The sequence below is a fragment of the Sarcophilus harrisii genome, chromosome 2 (genome assembly GCF_902635505.1).
Source record: "Sarcophilus harrisii chromosome 2, mSarHar1.11, whole genome shotgun sequence".
NCBI lineage: Eukaryota > Metazoa > Chordata > Mammalia > Dasyuromorphia > Dasyuridae > Sarcophilus > Sarcophilus harrisii.
The window spans coordinates 263,087,031-263,110,946 of record NC_045427.1 but is presented as its reverse complement, the minus strand read 5'-3'; the positions used below and the strand labels follow the sequence as shown (position 1 = coordinate 263,110,946).

Below are 23,916 nucleotides of genomic sequence, written 5' to 3'. Positions count from 1 at the left end.
AAGTCCAGCAGGAGGGGCCCGAGGAAGGCGAGGAGCGCCGGGCAGCCGGGGCCTCTCCCAGAGCCCTGGCAGACCTCTCCGCTTCTCCTCGCAGGCTCTGAAGCTTTACGGAGGGCTTCCTTAAGGAGACAGAAGCAGGGGGGTGAGGGCAGAGCTGCCTCTGTGGTCGTTCCTATGCTTTGACCAGTGCCCGGCAGAGCTGCCTCCAGGCTCGGGGAGAAGGCGGAGAAGCCTGGGAGCCCAAGGACCCGGATGCAAAGCCTGCCCGAGTCTGTGAACATGTTACAACCTCTGTGGGCCTTAGCTTTCTCCCGGCATGATGAGGTGGTTGGGCTATAATCCCAGGGCTTGGATCCAAATCCAATTGAATTCCATGGACCTTGGCTCCTGAGGCTCAAACCCAAGGGTACTTCCAGCTCTAGAATGATGACTCCAAAAGCAGAGGGAGCCCCAGGAGTCACAGAGCCTAGATCCCAGTCCTGGCTCAACCAGGTACTATCTGTGTGGCCTCAGGTGCCTCCTGAGCCTTCCAAAGCTGCTTTCTTCATCTACAAAACGGAAGGATTTGAGTTGATTCCTTCTCTTTGGCTGTCTCCTCTGTGGGACCATGGGGATCATTTGGGAATAGACAAAGCTTTCTGGAAGTTCTGCTTTCCAGAAGGTTGGGATGATGGAGGGGGACTCTTAACAGAATGAGAAAAAAGACCCAGGAGGAAGATGAGGAAGAAAAGCGTCAGGAACCCAGTTCAGGAGTATGCAAGAGCTGAGGGGTGGAAAGGTACAAGAAGGTACAAGCTCAAGAGCTCCGAGCATTCGGGGAGATGCATGGGAATGAGTGCTACCCTAGACAAAACCTAGAAAGCATCTCCAGGCATTATGAAGCTGCAGAAGCAGGTAATTGAAGGATCTGGAGACACACCTGGTACTTTCATTATTGTTACTAATCGAAGGTAGGAACCTTATGGGAAAACAGAGAATGTAGGAAGTGACTAGCAGGTTACGAAGGTGATGTCAAGGATGTCATTTTATGGACATAAGCTCAAAGAAGGGCAGATTCCTGGTTAGAAACAATACACACAAATCAAAGGAGACAAGAGAATGTGGGGGGGAGTCCAAGTTCAGTAGGTAGTCCAACCAAATACTCTTAGGAGGCAACAAGAATGACATAGCCAGCATGGTGAGGAAAAGGAAGAGGTGTTCAGAAATTTGCAGGAAATGATGAGGAAGGGTAGATGTCATACACTATTGCATAAAGTTTGTGTCATGAACTTGAGAACACAACACTAGAGGTAAATATGACCAATGATACCCAGTCTTAATGGGATGTGATTCATGACTAGATATTGCAATAAAAGGATACATCCTATTCAAAGGACAGATTGAACATAAAGGTCAGTGGGGTAGCACTACATCAAGATATTTATTTGTGTGGAAATCCTGATGACAGGAGCAAAGGACAAAGCATTTTATTGTGACTCAAAGGAGGAAGGTGAATGAAAGGTACTATCATAGGGAAAGTATATTAAGTATTACCAGGCTAGCTGATGGAATTGGATGATGCAACAAAGGTGACATGGAAACTGGTTAGATTTATAATAGAAAACATTTCATAAGTCAGATATCTGCTGGAAGATTCTCTCTGCTAAAAGCAGAGAAGCTGACAAATTCTTGATAATTTCATTTTCCAAAAGATGGAGGAAACAACAAAGAGGGCATATGGTTAATCTGACCTTAAGTTTTTTCCCCACAATTAACAAGTATTTATTCTTTCTCTTGTACTTCTTGTTCCTGTGTTGGGGGAGAAAAGGAAAAGTAAAATTCTTGATAAGATCCCTATTTGGTATGAATATAGGAAGAGAAATGATGGAAAGAAAGCAGAATTACTTAACTCCCTTTTTGTTTCTATTTTCTCTATTAAGAATTATTTTCAGAATGTGATGCAGATAACAAAACTGTTTATTGAAGAATTAAAAACCACAATGGTGGCATTCAGTGGTTCAGTCATGTTTGACTCTGTGAACCCATGGTCTAGAGTACACCATGGAACCCCTAAGGAAGAGCTATGGTTGAGTCTCTACCTGCTCCTAACAAGTTCAGGTTACTTGGCTTAGACAATCTGCATCCCAGGCAGGCTACTGAAAGAACCCACTGGCATGATTGTTGAACTGTTAGCTTTCAATGGGACAACTGTTCCGTTTGAAAAATGGAAAACATTGGATACTTCAAACCATGGAATCATAGAATTTAGTGGTAAAAGGGGCTCCAGCAATCATCTAGTACAATTCTTCATTTTATAGATGAGGCAACTGAGCCCAGACAAGTGGCTATCAGAGGTAGTAGAACAGGAGAACCAGAGCTTGAATGAGGTCCCGTGACTTCAAAGTCAACAGTTTTTTCACAGTCCCAAGCCAATAAAACTTGACCAGGTATTTCACATGCATTCTTATTTGGTGCTGACAATAACCTTCTATATTGGTCTCCACTCTACCAGCTTGTGGCTGATGACCTTAATGTTAATTCTTGGTTTAAAAAGAAAAAAACAAAAGACTTAGAACAGATTGTTTTAAAACATTTGTCATTTGTAAGTATTTTGAAAGAGAGGAGCTAGCAGATTCATCATTCAAAAGAGCATTCTAACCCCACTAACCTAATTTCATTTTTGACAAGTGCCTAGACTAGTAAATCAGGAGTAATAGCCAACATTCATATGATGCTTACTATGTGTGAGGCACTTTGCTAAGCACTTTATAATTATCTCATAACAGCAAGAAAGTAAGCGCTATTATTATGCCCATTTTACAGATAAGGAAACTGAGATAAACAGGCTTAGTGACTTGCCCAAAGTCTTGAACTCAGCCACTATGCTCTATCCACCAACAAAGGATGCTTGGATTTAGGCGAGTCAGTTTCTCCAGATAAACTTGTAGACAAAATAAAGAGATCTGGATTAAGCTATATAAAGTGGCTCCAGAGCTGGTGGATAGACTGTGCTGGAAGACTTTTGAATTATGGATCAGTGTCTCCCACCACAACTATCTCACACCTCTGTCTTTGCAGTTGTCTTGATTAAGTCTTCAAGATTTTTGTTACTTAGATGAAAACACAGATGGCACACTCACTGAATTTGTTACTCACACAGAACTAGGAGAAAATCCGTTGGATGATAGAACTAGGTCCCCCCAAATTTCAATAGGCTCCATCTGTGAGATGAAGCTAGTAAAATCACAGTATCATAGGGGTAGGATAGGTCTTTGGGGACTGTTTCCTCTTGTTTTACAGATCAAGAAACTGAGGTCTAAAGAGATTAAATGTTTTAAGAGATTAAAGGTTTAGAGGTGGGGAAAGGGTCTTAAAGGTCATCTGATTCAACTTCCTCATTTTACAGATGAGGAAACTGAGACCCTAAAGAAGTTAAATAATTTGTCCAGTGTCATATGCCAAGTGCCTGAGGTGAGATTTGAACCTAAATTTCCTGACTCTAAACCCAGAGTTCTTTCCATTACATCAAGGTTAGAAATAAATATAAAGGCTTGTACTTGGATTCAAAATAATGAACTACAAAAGTATAAGAGGGGGAGAGTTAATGTGAAAAAGGCCAAAATGGTTTTGCTTAACTATTTTCAGGGAATGTACGTTGTGAAGGGGATTGTTTGGGCATTTGTTGAAAAAGTATCCGTTGTGTCAAAACAAAATATTAATTAAATATATATATATATACAGGTCTTTGTGGCTCATAAGTTCAATGTGAATCAGCAGCCAAATGAAAAACAAATCTCTTGTTCAGTTTTAAGCCCTATTAAGAAAAGGGCAGGGTTCAGAGTGAGGGTGTTGTAAGTCCTTCCCTGTCCAGATCACTGTACATCTGGACGATTGCATGCAGTCCTAGCTGCCACATTTTAGAAAGGACCTGATGGTGGAGAGGATCCAGAAGGAGGGGACCAGCCTGACAAGGAACCTAGAGATGAAGGGCCCTTCCAGAGCAAGATGGATCGAAAAAAATGGAGAAAATGGGCAAGATAAGACTTGGAGGGAGGAAAGGAAGGGAGACAGGATGTATCAGCTTCGTGTTATTGGAAGATTTGTGAAGAGAGCAAACTTGGCTTGTCTGGCTTCAGAACTGCGAAGCTAGCACTAAGGAAGACGGGGAAACTTTGCCAATAACTGGAGCGGCCTAAAAACAGAATGGGCTTCTGAGAGTGGGAGGCAGCGGCAGCATCATGGAAGATCTTCAAGGAGAAGCTGGAGGACCATTTGTTGAGGACTGATACATGCTAGATTTAGAATGCTAGATTTAGCTTCAGAACCTGGATACAAACTCGAGCTTTCTCTGCTTGTGGGATATTAGGCAAAATAATTCCGAGGATTCCTTTGCCTGCCCTCAGGCTCCTCATGCACATTCGTGGCTGCTTTCGGTCATAAGCACTGTGATTCCCGATGGCTGTTGTAGAGGAGATCCATAATTCGGGAGGGTGTGGACCAGATGACCCCTGAAGACAGGCAGTCATAACCTTAGAAGCTACAAGAGACCTTAGTGATCATTTCATCCGAGTCCTCATTTTACAGAGGAGGAAACTGAGGCTCGGAGAGGTGAGCAGTTTGGCCAAGAAGACGCGTGGGAGGCTGGATGTGGCCTGAAACCGGAGCATCAGAAAATCATGAGGACCTTACAGATTGTGAAGCCCAACCCCTTCATTCTAGAAATACGAAAAAATGGAGCCCTCAAAGCTTAAGTGATTTGTCCCAAAAGATCCAAGTAACATCGGATCATTCCCATTATATCAGTCCCGCCCGACTCTTGGACCCTCCCCCTCGGCCATAACTCCTGTGCGTCTCCTTGCTTGGGACTTGCCAACGGCCCAGGCCCAGGCCCAGGCTCCCCGGAGTGAAGCCCCCCCCTCTGATACTCCTTCCCACTCCTCTGCCACTGACAACCCCCCCCCCCCCAGCGGAAAGGGGCAGCACTGAGATCTGGGCTGAAATGAATGTCCGCCTTAGGCCGGTCCTCTTCCCGGGAAAATGATCCTTTGGGGTAGCTGAGAAAGCGATCACACCTCAGGCTTTATCAGGGTCCGCGCCCTGCCCTAGCCCCACGAGAGCCAGCGGAATACAGGTCCCAGGGCTTGGGTTCCTTACACCCCAAGAGCCCCCCATGAGAGGAAGCAGCCGGCCCCTTGCCTCTCCCCGCCTCCCGGCTCCCAGGCGCACACAGGCACTCCCGGCCGGCCGGCGGGCCGCCGCCAGAGAGGGCTCGGGGCTCGGGGCTCGGGGCTCGGGGCTTGGGGCCCGGCGTCCCCGCGCCTCGCCTCCTGCGCTCCCCAAGCAGGGCCCCGAGCACAGCCCGGAGGCTCCGCGGCGCTGCCCGCCCTCCTCTCCCTTCCTGCCCAAAGCGGGAGGAGATTCAGAAGCAGGCGCAAGCGGGCCGAGACTGCCCAGGGTCGGATCACAGGTAGAAAAGCCCGGAAGGCCCCGACTGAAGGGAGCTTGGAGGCCGGGGGACCGCGCGGCGCTCGGCGCCTGGGCCCCGGGGGAAGCCTCCGGGCTGGGGAAGGCCCCGCTGGGCTGGCGCGGCCGCCCTCCCGTCACTTTCTCCGCCTTCGCCGCCGCACGGCCTCCGCCAGCGCCCGCAGGATCTGCGCTTGATTGTTGCAGACGTTGTAGCGCGTCAGGCGGAGCAGTTTGTCCGCCTCCTCCTCGCTGTACGTCAGCTTCGTGTAATGATAAGGGGAGCCAGGGGAGGTCAAGTCCACCTGCCCGGCGGCCATCTCCTCCGGCTTCCGCGGGACTCCTGCAGGGAGGGGACGGCCACGGTGAGCAGAGGGGAGCGGCGGGCAGAAGGGACTGCCAGAGGGGGAGCTGAGGGCCCCTCGGGGAAGGGCGGGGACGAGAAATGGCAAGGCCGGGGGAGGGCCGGAGGAAGGCGTCGGGGCGGTGGGCGCTCCCCAGTCTCACCCGGGGCCGAGTGCTGCCGGAAGGAGGCGTTGACCAGGGGGAAATGGAGCACCACAGGGGCGTCCGGGGCCTCGGGGTCGGCGAAGGCGCGGCATTCCTGCGGCCGCTCCCTCTCCTCCGGGCTCGGGGCGATGGGAGGGAAGGGGATCCCCCGCTGCTTGCAGTACCGGCCCACCTGTTCCAGCTGCTGGAAGTGTAAAGCGGGCCCAAAGTCAGGCAGGGCCACAGAGCCTCGGCAAGTCAGGCTGGGCTTCGTGGGCCGAGCTGAACAGGCTTAAGCCAGAGCCCAGGCCCAGGACGCTGGGCCCCACCTGCTAGTTTTAAAAGGGAAAAGGAGTCTCAAGTTTTATTTGGGGATGTTTTAAAATTGACCGCCCCACAGAAAGAAACATCGTGAGTGTGAGTTGGCCCAGATTACCAGAGCCAAAAGAGGCCTTTGCTGTGCAGGCCTTTCAGTCGGATGGGTCCTCGTACCGCCATTTGGGGTTTTCTTGGCAAAGACGCTGGAGTGGCAGGGAAGCTTGGTGTGCAGGGTAGCTCAGGGGATAGAGCGTCAGCCCTGAAGTCAGGGGCCTCCGAGTAATAATCTAAGCTCACTTAACACCTCCTACCTGTGCGACCCTGGGCAAGTCACTTAACCCCAACTGCCTGCGCAAAATGAGGGGACTGAGGGCCAGAGAGGCAAGAGCTTGTCCAAAGTCACACAGTCAATAAGCCAGATTTCAAACACAGATCCCCTGATTTATTCATTCTATATCACAATCCTCAAATTCATCAAAGAGTCATCAACTTCTTCCTAATACTGATGCTGGAATACTGAAAACTGTAAAGGGGTCTGGAAGATATAGTCAATCAGTAAGCACTCACAAAGCGCCTACTCTGTTCTGGACTAAATGCTGGTCATACAAAGAAAGACTCTCAAGATGCTCTCAGTCTAAAAAGGGAGACGACATGCAAACCACAGTGTACAGGCAAGCCCCATCCAGGATAAACTGAAGATGATTGGCAAAGGGAAGGCACTAGAATGAAGATGGAGGGGGCAGGCTTCCTGTAGGGGAGACTGGGGGATGCCAGGGGGTGGAGTGGGGGGAGGGAGTTCCTATGATATTGGCAGTCTAGATCCATGGTGTGTGACTGCTATAGGGGTCAGGATTGTTGCTGTTGTTTGTCCTTCATTCTCAAAGAGGACCAATGACATCAGAAAGGTGATATATGATATGAATTTAAGTGGGGCAGGGCTGTGCAAAGTCACCTGCCTCACTTTCTCTTCCAGGGCCATCTGGGTCCAGTGGCCAGCTATAGACCAGGATGACTGGAAACGACCTGGATGTAGTGGGGGACCTTGGCCTTTTTAAGATAAATTTGACTGAGGCAACACCCAATCAGTGATTAAGGCTAAATAAGAAGCAGAAAATAACATTTTTTTTACCTAGTCAAGAAAAAAAAAATCAATCTGGAAGGGGAAGACCCCTAGAGTTTCTGAGTAAAGCAGAAATAACTGCTATTTACTATTCACTCTGAGCCAATCAAGGACCAAAGAATGACAAAATAAGACAGGCTGGGACCTGCTGTTGACCAATGAGAGCCAGAGTGTTTTGGGTTTAGGGCACAGTCCTTAAAGAAATCTAGGTCATAAAGGCCAAGATATCTTGGGAGGTTCTAGCAATCCATATTTATATTCCTTTGGGCAGAACACCTACAGATAAGGATGGACAAGGGAGAGAGGGAAAGGAAGGAGGGAAGGAAGGAAGGAAAGAAGAGAGGGAGGGAGGGGAGGAGGAATGGAAGGGAAGGAAAGAAGAGGCAGGAAAAGGCTGAGTTGCCCAATGGGAAATTAGTTGAGTCCCCCATAAGTTTTTCTTCAAACTAGTGATTTTATCTGTGTAGGGAACGCCCTTCATTGATGCTTATCAGCAGTTGTAGGTTAATAAGCTTATGAGCTGCCTGAGGCAGCAGAGTGACTAGATGGTGATCACATGAGCAAACAGGTCTGGGAGGTAACTCCAGAAACCACATCCTAGCTCCCAAACTAGCTCCCGGTCTACTAGACTGTACCAACTTGTAGAGAGTAAATGAATGAAATTTACCCCCAAACATTTTATGGGCCCTGAGTGAGCAGAGCTGTGCCTTTCCAAGCTTGGGGTCAGATAGACCCAGCTACAGCTATCACCAAAGGCAACCTCAGCCAAGGAGAGGATGCAGGTAAAAAACGCAACATCCGAGGCTGCTTGCTGATAACCAAGGTTAGCCCTGTGAGGAGCAGCAGGGAGGTAAATGTCTTTGTGGCTGCTTGCTGGTAAGTGGCACAGTAAATAGAAAGGGCTAGATTTGGATGAATATGGAGGGCAGACCTAAGTTCAAGTTCTACCTCAGTCACTGTGAAATAGCTGTGGGACCTGGACAAGCCACTTTCAGCCTCGGTTTCCACATCTGTAAAATGGGGATAAGAAGGGTATCTACCTCACAAGATAATTGTGAAGATGCTTTCCATACCTTAAAGTGCTATGTAAATGCCAGACATCATCATTAGCAACAGCAGCAGCATCATTATTTCGTTCTCAGGTCTTGTCTCCCAGACTTTTTCCCCAGGAGCCCATTCCTCCCATCAGTCCACATGGCTGGGGGGGGGGGGGGGGGGGGGGGGGGGAGGAGGGAAGGGGGTTGCTGAGGCTCTTCCGTCTCTAACCTGAAAGGGCCCCTGGAGGTTGTAGTCTAACGAGAGGATGAGGTCCACTTGGCGGGTGGGCATCAGCAGGGGAGGGCAGCTGGTGTTGATGAAGTAGCCGACATCCAGCAGGCAGAGGTAGGGCTCCATGGGCGTCAGCTGGTGGGGATACCCATCCAGCTTGGTGCCTGGGGAGGAGAGCAGGAACAGCTTGTGGCCAGCTTAAGGGCACCCAACCCTCCCACTTCACAGAGACTGTCCCTCACAGGGGAAGTGCAAGAATCTCACGGGTGCCCCAAGAGAAGAAAGCTCTGGGACAATCCCAGACTAAGAGTTGGAAAGGGCCCCAAAATCACCAAGTCAACCCATCCCCTTGTTTCACAGAGTAGGACACAGGCTAAAAAACCAGCCAGATGTGTCAAATGCAGAGTCCACTAGCCCACACTGCCTCTCAAGAGATGGCCCGGGCTGAATCAGTGAGTCTGCACACATTGACTATCTACTATGTGCTGGGCCCTGGGCTAGGGAAATAATCCATCTTAAATGATAAGAGTCCTCCCTCGGAAGCTCCTCCCTCCCCATCTCCCTCATCCCAGGACAGGCCTCCCAAAGAGCAGCTGTTACCAGAAATTAGGGAGTGGATCAGGCAGCAGGGAAGGGCAGAGAGAGGCACAGGGCAGGAGGGAAGGGTCTTAAAGGGAACAGAGAAGTCCGCCTGAGCCGAGAAGAGAAGGGAAGCAGGTACCTTTCCAGGCCGAGAAATGAGGGTGCTTAGAGTAGTCCTGATGGAAATGCAGGCCATGCAGGAAGTTGTGAGAGGCCTCGGCCAAGGGGCGCCGGGTCAGGAGGTCCGTAAAGAATTTGGCAATCCTGCTTGTAGTGCAGGGAGGCTCTGACATCTTCAGAGAGGGAGTTCCCTCCTTGTCTGCATGTTGGAGGGAGAAGGAATTGGTGACTCCCAAGGTCTTTGTCCTGTGCTAGGAGCACGCTGCTCTTTGCCGCCCCCATCCCCGTGAAGAAGGGGAGGCCCAGAAGGAGATTTGGAAAGAGGTACACTCTTAAGACTCATGGGTCTTCTCCTTTCACAGGGCCCTACACAAGTTCCATCTCCCTTCTGTCCAAGGGCTTAGCCAAAGAATGCAGAACTTACCCAAAGTGCTTTGATCCTGAACCCAGCGATCCCAGAATTGGTCAGGTTCTGAGGACCAGTACAGGCTGTCCTGAAGATTAGCTGCATAAAGGTTGCTCCAGATGCCTGTGTAGGGAGAGAGAAAAAGCAAGGAGAGAGGGAAGAAGGAAGGGAGGAAGGGAGGGAGGGAAGGAAGAAAGGAGGGAAGGGGGGAGGGAGGGAAGGAGGGAAGGAAGGAAGTGAGGGAGGAAGGGAGGACAAGAGAGAAGGAAGGGATATACATTTATTAAGCATGAGGCTAAGCTTGGGATATAATTAGAAAATAGAAAAGCAAAGGCAGTCCCTCTCCAGAGGCTCAGATTTTAATGGGGGAAACAACATATTAAAGCAATTTCAACTGTTAAGTCAGCTGGAAAGCCCCGTGGCCCTTAGGGAACAGAAATAGGCAGAAGATAATGAATCCTCTTTAATGCCATTTCCATTAACAAAACCATAAATAAGACCACCATTAAGATGTATTGGAGACACCACAGACAAAATCCAACCTTTTCCTTTGCCTGCCTGAAGCCAAGGGCACTCCCAAGGAGTAGCTCAGGAGCTGATCCCGACAAAGAAAGGTGAATGACCCTCCCCCGTGGCAGCCCCATTCTCCCTTTTATCCCCTCAATCCTCTTGATTGCCTGGGATCCCCTTTGTTCCCCCTTACCTTCCAAGAAGCAGATCCGGGACTCAGGTAATCGCTTCATCAGCCGGCCCATGAAAAACTGGGAGCCAAAGAGCTCAGCAGGGACAAAGGCGCCATACTTGGGGAAGCCAACCTCATATGGGGAGAACTCCACCCATTCTATGGGAAAGGCCACATTTTCACTCACCTGCAACGGTGAGAGGCTAAGAACTGCCTGAGTGAGAACTGTAGTCTTGCTGGTTGGAGATGAGGGCAGGGAGTTTACCTTCTCCCAGAGAGAAAAGGCCCCCTCCTGGGCCAGGCCCCTCAGTCTGGGCTGGGATTTAAGCTCAGAGTACAAAACTGTCGATAGCGAATGGGTGGCAGAGGGCAGACTCAGGGAGAAAGCCATTTTCTTTCTCCCGGCTTCCTCTTTTCCTTTGGCCTGCTCCTCCCCACCCCCAATATCTTTACCTATCTTCTGTGCCACCCCACCCCCAATCTGCCAGACCTGCTGACTCCCTTCCACTCACCCCCAAACTCAAAGGTGCTCAGGCTCTTCTCCTTGGTGTTGAGGGCACAGTAGATGGGCATGGGGTTCTGGCCATGCTTCAGTGCCTCCTGCTGGTCAGACAGCTTGTAGTCATGGGGCTAAATGGAAAGATTATCGGTCTGAAGTCCATGTCCTCTTAAGTACCCAGAGTCCTTATCTTCTTTCTCCCCTTTCCATCCCATAAATCCCTATCCCTCTGGCAACCAAGGGTTTGGCTCATACTGCACGTACCCTTCCCTTCCCTGAGCCATGAGGAATCCTGGCTGCCCCATCCCCTTCCCACCTCATCGTGCAGCAGGGCTTCATTAAGCAGTGCCCACAGGTTAGTGAAGCAGGAAGGGTAGCCCTGCTGGGCCCGCTCCTTTAACTCCTGCCGGTACTGCTGCAGCCGGGAAGGGGTCAATATGCTCAGTTTGCTCTTGATCACTTGTGCTCTCGCTGCTGCCGTGGGCCCTGCCAAGTCCTTCTGTGACCAGTCTGGGTCTTCATAAAGGTTTGCCATGGCCCTGGGAAAAGGTGGGCATGGGGGGAGAGGGAGGGCGTCATCCCGTGACTGTGTCCAAACCTTATGCCCACTGGAGAAAAATCACTGGGTCCCTCCCTGGCTAATTCCTACTGCAATGAGAAAGGGAGAGTGCACGACACACACTGTGAGGCAGAAATGCACTTACCATTGTGTCTAGGACTTGTAAGCATTAAATAATGCTCACTGATGAATGAAAGAAAAATAAGTTTTCAAATTTTTGTTGATAATATCTAGTGAAGGAAAGGGGAGGTAAGGGAAGGAAAGGGAAGAGAAAGGAAGGAAGGGGAAGGGGAAGGAAGTAGGAAAAGAACAGAGGCAGTTGGGTGGTAGAATGGATAGAACACTGGGCCTGGAGGGGCCACAGACACTATTAGTCTACTGCTACTAGACACTAATTCTTACTAATTATGTGACCCCTGGGCAAGTCACTTAAACTCTTGTCTACTTCAATTTTCTCAACTGTGAAATGGGAATAATAGCACCTCCCTCACAGGGTTAGTATCAGGATCAAATGAGTTATTTATATAGTGCCACACAAAATCCTTGGTACATAATAGACACAATAAATGCTCATTCCCTCCCTTTTTTCCTACTACACAGTGCCAGGCTTGTGTCAGACACTGAGATTACAAATACAAGCAAGTCAGTACCTGCCCCCAAAGAGCTTATATTTGAATGAGTGAAGCAAGCTTTCCTGGATATGAAACCCAGTACTAACCCCTTCTGATCAGATCTAGCAGAGAACTGGAGGTGTTTCCAGTCTTGTTGGGTCAAGGAGACCTAAGAATTTCCTGGAGGTGATGTGCTATCTTATCATGGAGCAAATTCCCTCTAACATCCTTTCCCATAATGTGCTTGTGGCAGATGTGGCGATAAACCAGAGAGATAAACTCTAGCTTTGACTAACTCTGCCCCAGCCCTCCTGGCTAGCACCCAGACTAATTCAGCCCAGCCCACGCCCTTGCTCACCATGTGGAACCTGAGGCTCCTGTGAGGTAGGAGACACAATCCAAAAGCCCCAGCTCCTTCAGGCTCGAGAGCTGCCCATACAAGGAGGTCATTGCCCGGATCCCGCCTCCTGTGGCCATGATGGCCACCACTGGAACCTGAGAATGGAAGTAGCCCTATGAGGCCTCTGATTCAACTGTAAGGCAGGAGATGGAATGCCGAGCACCAGGCATAGACTTCAGCTAAGGACAAGGTCAAAGGGCTCTTTTCAACCTCTATAGAGCTAGACTTGATGACCTGGAAAAAATCTCAGAACTCCAACTTCCTCTTTTTATAAATAAGGAAACTGAGGCCCAGGGAGATAATATATCTCATTTAGGGTACCCAAGATGGAAAACATCAGAGGTAGGATTTGAACCCAGGTCTTCTGACTCCAGAGCCAATGATCTTTCCACCCAAATTCCAACCAGACTCTCCAAGTTTACTTTGTGACTTGGTCCTTGGGGAGAATACTGGGAGGCTGCTGAAGTCAGCAAGAGCATCAAAGAGTTTAGGGCACCCACAAAACTCTATTTCTAAGAACCCCAGAACAATGTCCTCCTTTACTTCCTCTCACCCTTGCCCCATACAAAGGGGAATCTTCTACAATCTAGACTCCCCAGAGTCACCTGCTGGTCCATTCTCAACCTTTGAAAATGAAAGATCTGGAACTAGTTTTATCCCCCTTGAGATGACCCCTAATTAGTCCAAACTTCCTGAGACAACTCCTTATGGAAAAAAATATCTGTACCTTCAGGTGGGTCTGGGATTCATTTCTAAAATAGCTTATCTACGAAGCAGTAGAATACCTGCTTGGCTGCTCTACCAAGAATCCCAAAATGGAATTTTATGGAGGTGCTTCCAATAGGACAAAGGGATATAAAATTGGGAGTTGGAACTTAAAAGCAGAGGACATGAAAGCCATATATATATATATACCTAGGTTTCCCAAAATTTGGGGGGAGGGGAGAATGAGGGGGAAGACACTTTGATTTCATCATTGTAGGGAATCCTAGTGTGGGAAATTCCTCTGCTGAGAGATGAGCCCTAGCCAGGAGCTCCATTTCAGGTCTCCTACAACCCAATCATGTGAGTAAACAAAGTAGCATGTCTATTCCTACCCCTCAGATGAGCTGGGAATGAGATATAAGCTTCAGGAAAATGGAGTCCCTCCTGCCCTCACTATCCAAGTAGACTTCTTGCTTCTGGGCAAAACCTTACTGTTTGCCCCTTTGCTGCATCTGCATATCCCCAGGGCACTAACACCTGACCTGCTGATGGATCTGTTGCTACTGCAACACACTAAGGCCCCTTGCCATACTCTCTTGTGCCCCTTCTCCTCAGGGGAATAATCTGTCTCACTTTTTCCTATTGTAAACCCTATGGTTTTCTTTTAATAAAGGCTTAATGCTTTCCCATCCACCCATCCATCCATGTGGATTAGCTGCTAGACTTGAGACCCGATAAGTGATCTCTCTCCCAAATCACAACCGTGGAAGAACCTCCCGGGGGCCTCCGACAAAGCCACAGGCACGTCACAAGGGGCCCAGACAGAGAGCTGGGAGGCAGGCCCCCTGGCTAGGATGCTCCTAATTTGGCTCATTGCTTGACAAGCAGGGAAGATACAGGTTTGGTCAGGTGCTTCAGCCTGGCTCCACCCCCACTCCCATCCCCATGCAGGCCCAGCCTTCAAACCTCATCCTCCTGCAGGTCATCCTTTAATTGTAGCACTTGTTTCAGGGCTTTGGCCACCACCTGCTTCCTCTTCCTTAGAAATGCCTGCTCCTGCTCACACAGCCCAAAACCCAGGCGCACTGCCAGCTCCTCGGGGCTACAACAGGCAAGGATTGGAATGCCGCAAGTCAGTCTAAAATGAGCGGGTGGGGGGGCGGGGGGGGAGGGCGGGGCGCGCTTCTGAGTCCCTTCCTGAAGGAACTCTTAGAGAGCGGGGAAACTGCCCCCTCCCCCCCCAGCCTCCAGACTAACCCACAGCCCTACTCTGTTCCCTGATTCCTTTCTTACTTCCTCTGTTTGGGAATCCATACAAATGGCACCTTGCAGAACCGGCAAAACACTGTCCCTTCCCCCTTCTAACTCTGCCTGACAAGGCTGATTTCCGAATCCTCAGTCATTACATGAACTGATGCTGAGTGAAGTGAGCAGAACCAGGAGATGGTTGTACCCCACAACAGCAGGATTACACAATGATCAGCTCTGATGGACGTAGCTCTCTTCAACAATCAGATGATTCAAACCAGGTCCAGTGGACTTGTGATGAAGAGAGCCATCTGCATCCAGAGAGAGAACTGTGGGGACTGAGTGTGGTTTACAACATAACATTCTCACTCTTTTTGTTGGTGTTTGCTTGCATTTTGATTTCTTTCTCTCTCTCTTTTTTTTTTACTTTTTTGGTCTGGTTTTTCTTGTGCAGCATGACAATTGTGGGAATATGTACAGAAGAATTGTATTTTAAAATACATTTGATTACTTGCCATCTAGGGGAGGAGGTGGGAAGAAGAAAGAGAAAAAATTTGGAGCACAAGGCTTTACAAGGGTGAATGTTGAAAATTATTCATGCATATATTTTGAAGATAAAAACTTTCATTAAATAATCCTCAGTCATAAACATGCACAGAAGTAACTCACCCCCTCTGCCCTCCCTTTGCACACTGAATTAAAAGAACAGAGAAGGGCCAAATTTTTCTCTTTAATTCTCAGGTTGCCAACTTATTTGAGGTAAGGAGCTCTCCTGCCTACCATCTGAAGTGCTCATGAGCTGTAAAATCAGGTGTGCTGGTCAATAAACAAGCATGTCAATTTAAGATTCGACAGTTGAGCTCAGAGTCCTGGGCTTTCAATAAATGTGATGTGGGATTTATTGATTATGCCGCCTTTGTGCTTGCTGGCTGCAAGTGTCTGTCTGGACAGTAGAACACAGGCCTTCCTAACAGAATTCTGTGTATAGTAAAGGATTTGATGCTGGGAAGTACTTAGCAGTATGTTAACGGATGGATGAACAAGCAGCAAAAAGGCTGTTTCCTCCCTCCACTGGGGTCAGTTTCTTCTATCTGCATATGGTTTATATGATCTAATAGGAAATTAGACTCTATTGTGGATCTTCCTTTTTGCACCTACTCATCCTTCTTTCTTGTACCTCTCTCCCAACTACCCAAAGAAATAGAAGACAAGAAACTTCCATTCCTACAGAGTCCCTCCCCACATCCTGTGAAGAGAATCATTCATACTCTTTTTTTCTTTCAGTCTGGCCTGGGCAGCCTCCCCTACCACCTGTGCTCCTCCCACCTTGATGACTCTCCATTGCCCAATGAGCCTCTCCAAGTTCTGCTTCCCTTTATCTCCATTTCCTCTTGCCACAGGCAATCAGACACTCACCCTTTCTCAGTTTTCAGTTGCATCATCAGGGCAGGTTCCTGAAAATCATGAATATTCTCATCAGTGATCAAACCTGAACTCCAGCCTCCCTCTCCCTGGAAGCCCTGAATCACAGTCACTGAGCCTTATGCCCTGACTTCACCAAAACCCCAGCACACCCCCTTCAGTGATGGCCATGGTCTGAGGGATTTTTAAATCTGGGCTACACAGAAAATGCTCTTCCCATTAACCGCCCCCAGGAATCTGCTCTAAGAGTATATAAGTGATCTGTTCAACCATTCTCAATCTGTGGCAACTACTTTGCTTTTTTACTATCTTTACGTGTTCTTTCTTTTCCACAGGGCAGTACTTTTAAAGTAAAAGTATAGAGTATAATTCTTAGTCACAAGAGAGAGAGTTCATTGGGGCAAGTAGAGGGGGAAGGGGAAATGTAGAGAGATATATCAAGACAAAAATCAAAGACATCACCAAAACTTTACAGTTTATAAAGAAAAAATAAATGTGACAAGGCCTTCTGGGGCCCAAGCAGATTAGTTTTGTCATTTGGGAGAAACAGTACTGGGGCTCCTACCTTTGTGGGTAAGGTGACCTTCACGGTGTGACCAGAAGGTAGAGAGTTCAGTGGCACCTTCATTGCCTCCTGAGAAGAGCCCTGAAGAAAGCAAGGATGAGTTACGTGAAGGAACAAACTATCACTTCAACCCCAATTCAATCTCATTCCAACCTAATGTCGATGGGGTGGGAACAGAGTAGAAACACAAGGTGGGAGGTCACAGAGCTATCAGTAATAGGTGCTCTTCTTATTCTATAGAAGAGCAATGGGAGAGGAAAGAAGGGAGATAGCCGCCAAAAAAAGGATTGGTAGTAGGGCTGCCGTGAAGGGGATTTGGAGCTCCATCATCCCAAAAGCAATCCCTGGGGGGAGATGTCCACAGTATTGTAGCCCTCCACCTCCTCTGCAGGCTTAAAAAACCAAAAACCCAGAAAGAAACGTTCCTACCACCAAAGTCCTTTGTACCATAAAATAGTTCAACACCAGAAACCTTTGTGGTTTCATTAGTGGAAATGACACTCAAGAAGATGCTTTTACCATCTCCTTTGCTGCTCTGCCCTGAGGACCACTGGGCCTTTCTATCTGAGTTGAAGCTGAAACCTCCTATATATATGTTATCTACCTGCTTTTAGAGTGTGTCCTTTTTAAGAGCAGGGATTTTTTTTTTTTTATTTCTATCCCTGATGCTTAACAGTGTTAGTGTTTGCACATATTAAGTGTTTAATAGACATACATATATACATTCCTGTTCTCCTGGGAGGTGAAGAACATTACCTGGAGCTTAACACTTAGCTCTGACTCCCAGCAAGCTGGACAGTGGAAACGGATGGGGCTGGTGCCTGATGTGACAGTCTGGCTGCCCTCATAGGACCCCAGCACTAGGGCTTCAACTCCACCGTCTGACTCTGGAACACAGAAAACACAAGGAAGACTGAGGGGGTAGGGGAAATGACTCTAGTTCTCCCTCTCCCTAAGGCCGGGACTCTAGGGGTGCCCTGGGAAAGCCCTGTCCATAATGATCTTGTTCAGCCCCCTGCCAATGCGTGCCAGGAATAAAGCGCTATCTACAGTTTGATAGATGACCACATTCCCCAGTCCCATTCCTCTTTTGTTTCCCAACAGTACTTCAAAGAAGTACCCTGGCTACAATAATCCATGGACCACTAGAGCTAGGAGCCAGAGGATGTAAACCCAATTCTTCCTATGATCAGAGATTTAAAGTTGAAAGAGACCTTAAAGGTCACTGATGTATTCTATGATCAAGATTCAATCTTCCCATTTTTCAAATAAGGATACAGGCCCAGACAGATTAAGTGATTTATATTGAGTGATAATCTCTTTCTATGGCACTATACTGCCTGGATTCCCAACTAGAGATGCTAGCTCACAGGGCTGGAAGTTAAGGGTTTATGGGAACAGGGGATGTAGCCTGAGGGTAAATAAAGGAGGCTTACCTGAGTTACCTCGTATGCTCTCTCTCTTTTCTAGCTGAACATGCAAACTGGAAAGCTCTCGGGCCTGAGTTAGGAACAGAATAGCTCAGATGTAAATTCCCAATCCCTCCGTGCTTCATTCTTAACCATTCCATCTCTATTCTTGATTCCCTAACACCATGTTATCTTTGCCCCCATAACTTGCCCAGATAACTAGGGATCTTCCTCGGGTCCTAAATGGACATAGAGTTTGAGAAAAGACCAAGGACAAAAGGAAGAGATCTGAATCACCTGAAACATCCCTGCTCCCAGCATACCTGAATACTTGTGGTATTGGGACTACATCTTCTCCTTTGTGCTTCCTTTTAGGAAGCTAGAAACTAAATACCAAACTAGAAGGCGTGGATTACCTGCCCATCCCATCCCACCCCATCCAATCCCATCCATCTCATCTCATCTTATCCTCATCCCATTCTATCCCAACTCTATCCCATCCTCTCCAATCCCACCCCACAAATAGGGACATGGACCTATGACTTCATTGATAAAGAGAATTCTTATATGAGAAGCTTCATTCTACCAATGTAGATTTACATCTTCTCTGCAATTTATCATCTTAGCGAGTTAGAAACGACTTATGGAATTGATTGGAGAAGTTGTCCTGGATCATGGAGCCAGCGTATCTGAGGCAGTACCCAAGTCCAAATCTCCCTACCTCTGGGTCTCTCCAAGGGGACCTCGAACAAGGGGTGGTAGGCAGGAGGTGACAGGGAGGAGGGAGGGGAAGAGTCCTTAGGGGCTTAACTTAATGTCTGGGCAGACTGACTTACCACAAGGACACCATTGGTGATGAGCTGCTCAGGGCATGCTGGGCTGAAAGGAGCAAAAGATCTGATTTCTAATCCTGACTTTGCCACTAGCTTTCAATGCAGCACCTTGGTCAAGTCATTTAATTCCTCTAAACCTCAATTTCTTCTTCTATAAAATGAGGACTGGTGAGGAGATAATCTTTAAGATACCTTCTAGTTTCAATTTCCATGATTTAAGAAACAGCCCCATAAGGGATCCCCTACTGAGACTCCATGTTCTCTTTCCCAATGATCAATGGCCCCTCCCCATAGATAAATTATCCTACAGTTCCTGAAAATTCTGGGAGAGCTTTAGGAGGGCAAAGGCTCCACTGAATAAATAACAGAATTATGGCAGCCTGGTACCCCACTGGGCTACCCCAGGAAGTCCTAGCAGCTCCAGGCAGTCCCAGACTCACAGACTTTGTAGGTGAAACTCCACCTCCAGCTCTTCTTTGCCCTTGGGAGAGAAAAAAATCAGTTGGAAAAGAGCTGGGGTGGGGTGGGGTGGGGGGGGTGTATGTGTATGTTGGAGGGGGATGGGCTGGAGAGGGGGATTGAGATTCAGAATCAGACTCAGAATCAGAAATTGACTGGGGTTCCTTGTGAGGAGAGAAAAGTAACTCTCTCTTTCCCTCTGGTACTCCCAAATAGAACTACCCCTTGAGCTTAGAAATAGATGGATTTGAAGGAGGAAAGGCTTCCATCCTTACCAAGAGAACCTTGAACATAGCCTCACCTGGGGATTGAGGGTAAAGCTCTCCCGCCGGCTCTCCCCAACTTTCAGAGTCCCCACATCGAAGAGCACAGAGAATATGGGGTCATCTTGAGTCATTAGGTCTTGGTCAAACACTTTCAGCTCCAGCATATTCTAAGAATAATCATCAATAATCACACTTATATAGTGCTTTAAAATATTAAAAGTGCTTTACACACATCATTATTTTATCCTCACAGGGACCTTCCAAGATGTGGACTACCATTAAATCTATTGTACAGATGAGAAGGGAGGTAGGAAGAAAACGAAAGTGTTCAAAGAAAGGATCTGAGGTGAGGGAGGCAGAGAAAAGAAATCAAAATAAAATGAAGTTTGACAGGAGGAATAGGGAGGAGATTGGGAGCCTTGCAAATGGTAGGAGGAAATATTGAAATCAATGATAAGTGTTCACTGAATGAATGAATGAATGTAGGCTCCTTTCTTCTTTGCAAAAGTCAGGGACTACAAATATGAAGCACTGCATATACTGTCAGACTTGATCAATCTGTGGAATTTGTATTGCTGAACTGCTCCCTATCCCCACCATTATCTCTATCTGTCTCTGTCTCTCTCTCTCTCCCTTTTTCCTTCTCCCCTGTCTCTTCCACATCTCTCCGTGTCTCTTCTTTTAAGTTATTTTTTATAAGAAGTAACTCCCTAAATGGAGAGGAAGGAAAGACACATTTTGAAATGAAGATGATGTTTAAAAAAAAAAAAGATAGCATGTGTGTGTGTGTGTGTGTGTGTGTGTGTGTGTGTGTTGAGTGGGGAGAGGGGCAACTGTCTGGGGCACCTTGAGTTGGCTATGGATCCGGAAGCGGAAGGTCTGGTTCCAGACAGGATTGTTGCAGTTCCTTACTGTACGCGTCCGAAATTCTTGACTTGAAGCTGTGGGCAGCCGCAGGCTCACATAGCTGTCAGAGGGGGTTACTAAAGAGGAAGAGGGAACACCATTTATAAAATGTGGGTCATACATCAAGGGCCAGAAGGTTCCTAGATATCATCTAGGCCAACCCCACTTTTTTTCCAGACAGGAAACTGAGGTCCAAAAAAGTTGAGTCACGTGGATTTTAAATGGCAAAGGCAAAATCCAAACTGAAAGCCCTTTGACTCCAAATCCAGAGCTCTTCCCACTATGCCTTCATGGTGTAGCAATGGCTCTGGTATCACAGCTTCCCATTTCTTCCACCAAAGACTCCAAGTCCCCTCCCGACCAGTGTAGGAGAGCAAAGGCCCTCTAATGAACCACGGAGATCTGTACCCGGGCCAAGGCGATAAGGAAGATGAGTGGAAGTCAGAGTTCCCCAGATCCCCCAGCCTGCCCTGGGTGCACCCCTTGCCCGATGCTCCAAGTCAGCCTCAGCCCTCTTCTCTTTTCACCATTCCTTGGCTGCAGTCCTAGTCCTGACTCCTGGCTATGTTCAGGGCCATCAAACTGACAGGGGAGGAAGGGGCTGGAAAAGGAATTCCATACTCACATATATCTTTGGAGGGGAAGCCATGAGCCTTTAGGACACGAACTGAGAGCAGGCTGCTACCAGGGGTGGGCTATGAGGGAGAGAGGCAAATGAGCAGTGTTGTATTATTACGGGAGGCTGATGGAGACTGGGGCAACCCCTTGTTTTTTTCAGCAGACCCAAAGAAGCATACCACAGGGGACACCCAGCCCATACAGGTAAGTATTCGACCACTGTCTTGCACTTGGACAATCCTGAATTGGGAGATGAAGTTGTTGACCTATGGTTTCCACTTCTTTCAATTTAGTTTGTCTTTTTTTCTTTCTTTCATCTTTCTTTCCTTTCATTCTCTTTTTCTCCCTCATCTTTCATTTTATAACTGAGCCCAGATTATTTGCTGTCAAAATTAAGACTGAAAAGGGTAGGGTGGAAAAGTTGCTGTCTTGGTCCTGGGCCCCTATGGTAATTTAAAGGGTTAATTGTGGTGGTGGTAATGTCCCTTTTTGTTGACCCTGGGCCAGATGATAAGCCATGGAGAACTCCATGGAAGCAACTCAGTTTCATTCTTTGTATTTGTGTTCCCAGTGCCTAGTAAATGTTAGTATTAGAGGGATCTCATCTCCCCCAAATTTTGCATTTGTAGCTTCTCCTTCTGCCTTTGTGAGGTCTGGCTCTGGAAGGAGGTTCCCAGCCACAAATACCCCCAATGAGGTAACAACACCTGTCCTGACATGCCTGAGGGATGTTGGGGTGCCACCTATCCCTCCCTCTTATCCTTAGATTATCAGTGACAGACAGCAGGGACAAAAACTCCCTCAAGAACATAGGCTCGCCCCGTGTCAGCCCTAAGGCTCCCACACCCCCAAGCAGGAGTTGCTGAGTCACAAAGGATGATCTGCAAGGCAAGTCTTTCATTTCCTTCTGAGGCCCTGGGAAGTTGGTGGCCAGAGGCCTCAGATAGTATGGAAACCAAATAACCCTGGTCCCAAGAAGTTCTATCTGGAGTCTGTGGACACCCAAGGGACTTTCTAACTTTTAAATTTGACTGAACCCCCCCCCCCACACATATATACATTGTCCCAAAAACTCAGAATCCCAGATTTGAAAGGGACCCTTGTTGCTATCCAGACCAAACCATACTCCCAAAGAACCCCCATTACAATATATTTGGCGAGTGGTCTTCCAGCTTCTGTTTTAACAGCTGCTAAGTGGAAGGGGAAACCCTCCTCCTGAGGTAGCTCATTCTACTTTCAGGTAGCTCTAATAGAACTACCCAATATCTAATATCAAGCCTAAACATGCATCTTTGCCATTTCACCTATTGCTTCCAGTCCTGCCCTCTGAAGCCAAACAGAACAAAATCCAACTTTTCCACATTAATAACCTTTCAAATATTTGAAAACATTTTCCCCACCTCCCCTTGAATCTTCCTGTCTCCTGGTTAAGCATCCTTAGAGCCTTCATCCCTGCCTCCTGTGGGCTCTCCTCCTCCTCCTTTCCCCTCACCCCACCCTCTTCCTTCTGCTGTAACACTGCTCCTGACTCTGGACGCAGGACAGAGACAACTCCTCCAAGAGAGACAGCATTTCTATGTGGTCCTGGTCCACTGAGGAAGAAAAATAAACATGGGCAAGTTCAACTCTGAAGCCAGAAAAGCCCGGCAGTGAGACATGGTTCTCTGAGACCCTGATTCCCTGATAGGTCCTTACCAGAGCCATGCCTTTGAAATCCTCTGGAGCACCAGGCAAGAGGTAGCTTCAACCACCGCGAAGCCTAGGTATGTAGGTACGCTGAGACCAGGGATGTCACAGATAGCTCAGAGCTCCTCCCACCTACCTGGGCCTTGGCTCAAACCCCACACCCATTTCTGAAATAATCACCTGTACTACAAATGGGCCAGGCCACACACACACACACACACACACACACACAGCTGAGCCAGAGCCAAGAGCTAGAGTGGGTTCGCTGTCTGGCTCATCCTGGTCTCCCCCTTCAGTTTCCCAAAAGATAGGAGCCGCCTATTCTGTCTACAGCTAAAAAAGCATCCCCTTGCCCAGCTGAGACTGTCTCTTTGTACAGATCCCTCCCTCCTCTCCCAGGAAAGGATCCAGGATCCAGGATCCAGAGAGGAAGATCTGAGGTGGCACTGGAAACAATCAGCAGGTCGGGAAGGGGACTCCAGAAAGGACACCTAGAAACTCCAGGCTCCTCTTGGTATGGGTGAGAGCTACATTTCAAAATCTGGGGGGTCGGCCTTGATTCAAACCACTGAGGCCCACCCGAGAAGAGTGTGCCAGCCCCAGGCTCTTCCACGGTAACAAGCAGGGAGGGCTTCAGGAAAACAGGCTGCGCCAGGTCTCTGGGGAAATAAGGCGTCTTCAGTGGCAGGCGTGAGGAGCGGAGGTGGAGGGAGGGTCTGGGTTTGCTGCAGGTGAGAGGCGGGCAGCATCGTGATTCCCAGGGGGACAGCCAGCTGGGAGGCAGGTGTCTTGTGCTTTTGGGGAGGGGGGGGGCAGCTTCTCCAACGCTGGCAGCCCAACCAAGACCGGGTCAGGCAAAGGTAAACCGGGGCTCCCTGCCAGCTATCAGTCTCGTCTTTGAGCGCTGTGATGTGGAAGGGATTAGGTCTGTTTTGTGGGGTCCTGTGGAGCACAGCTAGGAGCCGTGGGAGGACATGGCAAAGACTCGGACTTGGGTGTGAGGTCAGAGAAGCCTCCTCTCTCCTCCCGCCATCCAGACACAGGTTGCCTTGGGGGAGACGGTCATCTCCCCATCATCGGCGCCAAAGGCTGGACGGCTGCTTCCAAGAGACTCAAGTGGGGCTCCTCTTTTGGGTGTGAGCCAAGCCTCTGCGGAGACAGCCGCTGCACGGAGACGAGGGTGCTGAGGCCGGAGTCGGGAAAGCCTGAGCTCAACTGTGGCCTGGGCCGTGAGCAGGAGCTGGGTAAGCCCCTTGGCCTCTGACTGCCTCTGCTTCCTACACCGAAAGATGGAAACAACGA

The 23,916-nt window shown here is 48.5% G+C and overlaps 1 protein-coding gene across 1 annotated transcript; it reads right to left on the bottom strand.

The window, feature by feature from the left end:
* Nucleotides 1-5,242: 5,242 nt before the first annotated feature.
* Nucleotides 5,243-23,017, bottom strand: PLA2G4B (phospholipase A2 group IVB). The gene is made up of 20 exons (XM_031952144.1): nt 22,624-23,017; nt 20,936-21,005; nt 20,251-20,387; nt 19,440-19,571; nt 19,120-19,160; nt 18,683-18,725; nt 17,874-17,937; nt 17,194-17,324; nt 16,438-16,518; nt 15,867-15,904; nt 14,169-14,304; nt 12,456-12,592; nt 11,244-11,466; nt 10,941-11,058; nt 10,450-10,587; nt 9,765-9,869; nt 9,360-9,539; nt 8,636-8,802; nt 5,950-6,136; nt 5,243-5,785 (listed from the first exon to the last, which is right to left on the bottom strand). The coding sequence occupies exons 1-20, from the start codon at nt 22,630-22,632 to the stop codon at nt 5,580-5,582; spliced, it is 2,343 nt and encodes a 780-aa protein (XP_031808004.1). The 5' UTR covers nt 22,633-23,017; the 3' UTR covers nt 5,243-5,579.
* Nucleotides 23,018-23,916: the final 899 nt, after the last annotated feature.

Coding starts and splice junctions, on each gene's coding strand:
- PLA2G4B (XM_031952144.1), bottom strand. Junction 15,905..16,437: donor AGGTCACCTTACCCACAAAG/GTAGGAGCCCCA, acceptor CATGATTTTCAG/GAACCTGCCCTGATGATGCA. Junction 14,305..15,866: donor CAACTGAAAACTGAGAAAGG/GTGAGTGTCTGA, acceptor TGCCTGTTGTAG/CCCCGAGGAGCTGGCAGTGC.